Source organism: Chiloscyllium plagiosum, chromosome 2 (assembly GCF_004010195.1).
Source record: "Chiloscyllium plagiosum isolate BGI_BamShark_2017 chromosome 2, ASM401019v2, whole genome shotgun sequence".
NCBI classification, from domain to species: Eukaryota; Metazoa; Chordata; class Chondrichthyes; order Orectolobiformes; family Hemiscylliidae; genus Chiloscyllium; species Chiloscyllium plagiosum.
Genome location: NC_057711.1, coordinates 25109708 through 25117828, shown reverse-complemented (window position 1 = coordinate 25117828; position 8121 = coordinate 25109708). Strand labels below are relative to the sequence as shown.

Sequence of the window (8121 nt, the reverse complement as noted above, 5' to 3'; positions counted from 1 at the left end):
CATCCCCTCCCCCACTCACCCATTGTACTCTATGCTACTTTCTCTCCACCCCCACCCTCCTGTAGCTTATCTCTCCATGCTTCAGGCTCTCTGCCTTTATTCCTGATGAAGGGCTTTTGCCCAAAACGTCAATTTTGCTGCTCGTCGGATGCTGTCTGAATTGCTGTGCTCTTCCAGCACCACTGATCCAGAATCTGGTTTCCAGCATCTGCAGTCATTGTTTTTACTTCATTGGAACAGTGCACGGCTCCCACCTTCCAAGAGCCAAACCAAGAGAAGTCAACCTTAATATTTCAGCATTGCCCTCCACGTTTATTAGAATTAGAATCCCTACAGGCCCTTCCACCCAACAAGTCCACTCTGACCCTCTGAAGAATAACCCAACCAGACCCATTTCCCGCTGACTAATAACTTACACCAGGGGCAATTTAGCACAGCCAATTCACCTAAACTGCACATCTTTGGATTGTGGGAGGAACTGGAACCAGAGCACCCAGAGGAAACCCGCACAGACACAGGGAGAATGTGCAAACTCCATGCAGATAGTTGCCCGAGGCCAGGATCGAAACAAGGTCCCTGGTGTTGTGAGGCAGCAGTGCTAACCACTGAGCCACCATGCTACCCATAGTTTTGTGCAAGGCTTTTTTCTGACATGCATTAATGTAATATTTGACAGTATGTGGGTACTGTTTCAAATATAGTCTGTCAAACACAATAAATATTTAAATATTACACATTTTGAATTAATTCTGAACTGTGTGCAAAACATTGACTCACTTTGATGAATACTCTTCAGCAACTGGGCAGCAGCAGCCCTGAGGAAATTCCTGGCCCCAAAGTCAAAATGTTCCAATAAAATGCAAATACCTCACTCATTCAGGCCAATATTGTTCAGAGACAGGTATATACAAAATTCAACAAAGCTACGCTGGACCTGACTTTTTATGAGAAATATCCCAATTTAAATTGATGTAGACTTTTCATACTTACAGGAGGAAAATAAAAAAACATTATTGATGTCTTTTAGAAACTTTTTACAATCAACCTACCCTTTCAGGTTCATGCTTTTGACAGCTGGTGAGATTTTTGAAACAATCACAGTGTTTTCAGGTTCAACAGCTTCTAAAACACTGCAATGGAACAAACATTGTTTAGAATTTCTGGGGAAATATAATCTTGTGCAATAATGCTTTTCCATTTTTATAGCCAAAATAAATTATCCTCAACTTAAAGAAACTATTAGTCAGACAGGTGGAGGATTACATTTATCAACTGCAAAAAGAATTACAGTACACTAAAATAAACATTCACAGAATCCCTACCGTGTGGAAGCAGGCCATTTAGCCCATCCACACTGAACCTCTAGAGAGCAGCCCAGCACACACCCCCTCCATCCTATAAAGCTGCATTTCCCAAGGCTAGTCCATCCAGCCTGCACACCCCTGGGCATTATAGGAAATATATTATTGCCAACCCACCCACTCTGCACATCTGTGGACTGTGGGAGAAAACCCATGCAGCATAGGGTGAATGTGCAAACTCCACGCAGACAGTCGCCCAAGGTTTGAATGAACCCGGGTCCCTGACACTGTGAGGCAGCAGCGCTCACCACTGAGCCACCGTGCTGCCTTCATTTGAAATATAATTCATTGTAACTAGGTAGTCTAAATACATACAGAGACCAACAGGTTTGGATATGACAGACAACCTTGGGTGTGTTTCTGTTGAGGTTGGACATGTAAAATGGGTCAGATGCCAGTCCTCCACCTTCTCAGCCACCCCCAAACTCACCCCGACATAACATTGGAGGATAGGTGGGGCGGGGGGGGCAGAATCAGCAGTCCATCCACATATGTTAATAAATATTTAAGGATCAATCAACTTTATTAAAAGATTGATTGACTTACTAATACATTGCCCATGCCAAAATATGGCTAGCACAGGGAGTTGGGCGGGACTGGGTCGGTATGTTCTTAAATGGCTGTAGGAAGAAAGGCAGGAAAGAAGGGTGGGGGCACCTTTCACACAGTACTCTTGACACACTCTGTGGGAGCAGTAGAGAAAGTGTAAATACTGACAACCGGGAGCTGAAGGTTTGTAGAAATGGAGATTTCATAGAATTCCTACAGTGTGGAAACAGGCCATTTGGCGCAACAATTCCTCACTGATCTTCCGAACAGAAACCCACCCAAATTCATTCCCCTATCCTATTACATCACATTTACTCCTGACTAATGCATCTAACCTACACATCTCTGAACACTATGGACAATTTAGCCAATTCACCTAAACTGCATATCTTTGGACTGTGGGAGGAAACCAGAGCACCTGGAGGAAACCCACGCAGACAAGGGGAAAATGTGCAAACTCCACATAGATAATCACCCGAGGCTGGAACTGAACATTGGTCCCTGGTGCGGTGAGGCAGCTGTGCTATCTACTGATTTGCTGGCAACAAGTAATTGACTGATTTGTGCACTAGTGATTCAAGGAACAAATCAGAGAACAGGAAATTCTACACTGGGTACTGTACAATGAGAAAGAATTAATTACTAGTCTTGTGGAGCAGCATCCCTTGGAGAACTGCATAATATGATAGAACTTTTCATTTAGATGGAGAGGGTAGTAGTTGAATCTGAAACTAAAGCTCTGAATCGAAGCAAAGGGAAATATGAGGATCAAATTGGAAAGGATAGTTGGGGAACCTTGATGAAAAGGCTGACGGTGGATGGTTAAAGTTTAAAGAATGTACATATAAATTGGAACAATTATTAGTTCCCATCAGATGCAAAAATAGAGGGAATATAGCTCACCTATGGCTTACAAAATAAAAATAGGGTTAGTATTAAATACAAAAAGGAGACGTATAAAATTGCCAGACAAAGCAGAAAGCCTGAGGATTGGGAGCATTTTTGAATTCAAGAAAAGAAAAGTTTGATCAAGAGAGTGTATGAGAGTAAGATTGCAAGGAACATAATAGTTCATGTAAGTATGTGAGGAGAAATCATTTGGTTAAAGACAAATGTAGATCCCTGACAGCACATAGGTAGGGAAATTATAATGACTTACAAATTGTTTACACGTATTTTAGTTCTGCCTTCACAAATAGCCTCCCAGAAATGTTGGAGAACCAAGGGTCTAGTGAGAAGGTGGGAATGAAGAAAATCAGACAGTAAGAAAATAGTGCTGGGCAAATTAATGAGGTTAAAGGCTAAGAAATCACCTGGGCCTGATAATTACATCCTAGGGTACAAAAGGAGGTGGCTATGGAAATAATGAGTGCATTGTGGCCATCTTCCAAAATTCTAAGGACCCTGAAGCAGTTTGTATAGATTGGAGGGTGGCAAACATAATTCTAGTATTTTAAAAAAAGGCTAGAGAAAGGAAAGAGCTACAGACCAGTTAGCCTAACATCGGTAGAGGGGAAAATGTTGCAGTGTGAAACACATGATAACAGAATATTTATAAAAGATCGATAGGATTGGACAAAGCGTGGGGTTATGATAGGCAAATCATGTTAAATAATCTACTGGAGTTTTTGAGGATGTAACTAGTAGAATAGATAAGGGAAACCCAGTAGATGTGGTGTAGTTGGATTGTCAGAAGCCCTTTGATTAGGCCCTTGATGACAGATTAATGGCAAAATTAAAGCATATAGAATATAGGATAATATCTTGTCCATGAACCGAGAACTGGTTGACAGGCAGGACAGATACTGACAAAACAAGTCCTATCACAGCTGACTGATGTCACAATGGCCATCTGTGCATGCTCCAGCATCCATCTTTAATGTTGGAAACACACACTCTGACACTATATTGGGTGAGTTCCCTGCTCTGCTTTAAAAAAAATTGATCCGTCAAATGCACGTCCGTTTACCAACTCATCCGAGAGGCAGTATTTCCAAAATAATAAGCAACAGTCTTGCACAGACCGTAGACTAAAATCCAGGAAGAACGTTATACAAACGGTTCCCTGTCTTAGAGTCAAAAATGTCCTCCCTTATTTCACACCAGCACCTTTGAAAATTTTATGCAGCTTTAAATCATATAATGTTTGATCTAATCAAGTGGCAAAATAAAAGCATGAAATGTATGATAGCGGATGCTCTGTATACCATACCCATTCCACAAATCTCATGTAATGGAGGAACCGTTTGTTGGCATACCAGCTACAACCAAGAAAGCAGTGCTCCTCCCCAAACACTATTAAACAATTTTGACACATAACTCTTGTGATATAAACTGTTTAATTTATAAATATTTAAATGTCATTTATTTTTAACATCATTGACGTTAAGCTTGGGTTTTGAATTTTGAGTTAATAACATCTTTTTGTGTGTCTGAAGGTAATAATTATCTTGCAAGTATGTCTGTGGCCATGGTGATTTCTTTTACAACAGTTTGTGAGAGCTTCTTTGACAACCTAATGGGGTTTTATTTACTTTAGCCCTTCCTGAAGAAGGGCTTATGCCCGAGACGTCGATTCTCCTGTTCCCTGGATGCTGCCTGATCTGCTGCGCTTTTCCAGCAACACATTTTCAGCTTTTATTTACTTTAGGCTTTTATGACTTAGCATGGCAGACAGTTGTATTACAAGACTTGTTTTGAAAATTTGTAAACTCAGGATTTATCTTTAAATTTATGAGAAACACTCAGAGCTCAAAGAAAGGGATTCTTACATTAATTTCCCTACAGTATGAAAACAGGCCATTTGGCCCAACAAGTCCACACTGACCCTCCAAAGAGTTACCCATCCAGACCCATTGTCCTACCCTATATTTACCTCTGACTAATGGACCTAACACTATGGCCAATTCACCTGACCTGCATATCTTTGGATTGTGAGAGCACCTGGAGGAAACCCACACAGATATGGGGAGAATGTGCAAACTCCACACAAACACTCGCTCGAGGCTGGAATTGAACCCGGATTGCTGGCACTGTGAGGTAGCAGTGCTAACCACTGCCCCAAGGTTTCAGTTTTACTTTGTTTTGGGCATTTCTGTGCAATCTTTGCATGAATGTGCATGCACACAACAGATTTCCTGAGAAAGGGAAAACATAGTAGCACTAGGTGACATTATAGTAAGATTACAGATTACATTACAGTGTGGAAACAGGCCCTTCGGCCCAACAAGTCCACACCGACCCGCCGAAGCGCAACCCACCCATTCCCCTACATTTACCCCTTACCTAACACTACGGGTAATTTTCCCTACAGTATTAGTGTTAGTGATAATTCCAAACTAGAAGTGTTGGGCTAAAACCCTGAAGAGATTACTTGAAGTTGCATATATTTATATTTAGATTTACAATAGCTCCAGGAATAAACGACTGAGGCTCTAGTTAATGTGTTAAAGTTACAGTTACTTAAACCAGTAGAGAAAGGTATTTTGATGTGAATACTGCATAAGATTTGTTGCTGGGCATTGTACTATAAAAAAAATTCTAAATATGTATTTTAGGATTAAAATGCTTTGAATTTGTGATATGAGTAATTAGATTGGTGTATTCTATTTTATCTTCATTTATTTTCCTTAATAAACTTCTGTTTTAGTGTTAAAATACATCTGCAATGTTACATGCTGCTACCTCAGTGAGAGAACTGCTCGTTATAACCTAACAAAAAGGAATGATTTGTGAAGCAAAATTTCAGAATGGGATGTGACTTGTCCAATAATAATTTCAACTGGATATACTGTGGCATACCTCAGTATCTTTTTCTCATTAAGAAGCACACTTCCTGGCGAACTGTCAAAAATTAGTTGTAGCTTACTGTTTCCATCAACGACAAAGACCTGAAGCAAAAATATTTGATGAGATACACATGGTAATTGTACTTTTCTGTTAATTTTCATTTGACCAAAACATATGGGTATAATGATTAAAGTGCAGGAAATTAAATAAGTGGCTGCAAAAAAAGGCTAATACAGAAAAACCTCTACACTAATTGTAGTAAAGGTTTTATTCAAATTGTGGTGGAGAGTTGTTTTTCGGACTGGAGACCTGTGACTAGTGGTTTTCCCCAGGGATCAGGCTGGATCCATTGTTGTTTGTCATCTATATAAACAATTTCAATGTGAATTTGGGAGGCACGGTTAGTAAATTTGTGGATGACACCAAAATTGGTGGTATAGTCGACAGTGAAGAAGGTTGTCTAAGATGACAAAGAGATCTTGATCAATTGGGCCAATGGGTTGAAGAGTGGCAGATGGAGTTTAATTTGGAAAAATAGGAGATTTTGCATTTTGGTAAAATGAACAAGGGCAGGACGTATATAGTTAATTGTAGGGCCCTGGGTAGTGTTGTCAAACAGAGACACCTAGGGGTTCAGGTACAAAGTTCTTTGAAAATAGTGTTACCAGTAGACAGGGTAATTAAGAACATGTTTAGCACACTTACCTTCATTGCTCAGACCATTGAGTATAAGAGTTGGGACCTCATTTTGAGTTTGTACAAGCTGTTAGTGAAGCTGCTTTTGAAGTACTGTGCACAGTTCTGGTTGCCCTTCTTCAGGAAGGATATTATTAAATTGGAGAGGGTTCAGAAGATATGCGAGGATGTTGCCTGGACGGGAGGTTTTGAGTTATAAGGAGTGGTTGGATAGGCTGGAATTTTTTTCACTGGACCATAGAAGGCTTAGGGGTTCATAAAGGTTTATAAATTCATAAGGGACATAGATAAGGTGAATTACAAAGGTCTTTTCCCTAGCATTGGGGGGAGGGGTGGGGTTGAAATCTAGGAGGACATATTTTTAAGGCGGGAGAAGAAAGATTTAAAAGGAGCCTGAGGGACAATTTTTTTACACAGAGGGTGGTCTGTATGTGGAATGAATTGCCAGAGGAAAAGACAGATGCAGGTACAGTTATATCATTTAAAAGACATTTGGATAAGTACAAATGGAAAAAGGTTTAGAGAGATATGGACCAAACTCAGGCAAGTGGAACTTGTTTGGGAAACTTGGACAGCATGAACAAATTGGACCAGAGGGACTATATGATTCTATATCTGAAAACAATGGGTTCAGGAACTTGTCAATCTTTACTAGGGGGAGATTTCTGATTACCCAGCAATAAGGCTTGGATTTCACAAATGAGGCACATCCAAGAAATCTCCTGGCCCATTTCACCACCTTAAGGATAAATGTTCATTTCTGGTTGTTAGGAATGGGGAGGTGGGTAAAACTAAACCAGACTTGCCAAATCCAAGCACAAATTTGAAGCAGCCATCAGGACCACCAGTGCAAAGGCCAGCTGGCTCAAAGGCCCACTACAGTTCATTAAAGTAATTGCACAAGTGTCTATTAAATATTAGGTTCTCTATGGCTCATCTTCACACCCCATCCACCTCCAACTCCCATATATGCCAAATCATGCCAAACAATGCCCCCATCCATGCCAAATGATAGGTCATCCCTTCATGTCAATCCATGCTACTCCACCACCCCCATATTCACTTACAGCCTGCATTATAATTTAGCGCCAACCTGTCACAATCCATATCACCCTGTTAACATTGTCATGTTACTGAAAAAACGGAGGCAAAAGGGTGACCTGATAAAGGTCAACAAAGTTATGAGAGGCATAGATAGGGTGGATAGTCAGAGGCATTTTCCCAGGGTGGAAAGGTCAACTACAAGAGGGCACAGCTTCAAGGTGAGAGGGCAAAGGTTTAGGGAATAAGTGTGGGGAAAATGTTTCACACAGGTTACTGGGTGCCTGGAATGCACTGCCTATAGAGGTGGTGGAAGCAGGCATGGTATTAGGCAAGAACTTTCGAAAGCTGATTGGGGGCAGATGTTCGCAGGTAAAGGGACGGCTGGAAAATGGGAAGCCTTCAGAAATAGAACATAGAACATAGAACATAGAAGAATACAGCGCAGTACAGGCCCTTCGGCCCTGGCATGGTATTAGGCAAGAACTTTCGAAAGCTGATTGGGGGCAGATGTTCGCAGGTAAAGGGACGGCTGGAAAATGGGAAGCCTTCAGAAATAGAACATAGAACATAGAACATAGAAGAATACAGCGCAGTACAGGCCCTTCGGCCCTCGATGTTGCGCCGATCCAAGCCCACCTAACCTACACTAGCCCACTATCCTCCATATACCTATCCAATGCCC

General features: G+C 41.1%; 1 protein-coding gene across 7 annotated transcripts in view; it reads right to left on the bottom strand.

The window, feature by feature from the left end:
* LOC122557672 (cadherin-related family member 2-like) overlaps nt 1–8121 on the bottom strand; it is a 156600-nt gene that overhangs the window by 56635 nt on the left and 91844 nt on the right. For 5 of the 7 annotated variants that reach the window (XM_043705509.1, XM_043705516.1, XM_043705523.1 and 2 more), the window contains 2 exons: nt 5712–5800; nt 1050–1130 (listed from right to left, as the gene is read on the bottom strand). In XM_043705509.1, the coding sequence (XP_043561444.1) occupies nt 1050–1130; nt 5712–5800 (170 nt within the window). The remainder of the gene's footprint in view (nt 1–1049; nt 1131–5711; nt 5801–8121) is intronic. The other 2 variants (XM_043705533.1, XM_043705549.1) reach the window with 1 other exon arrangement.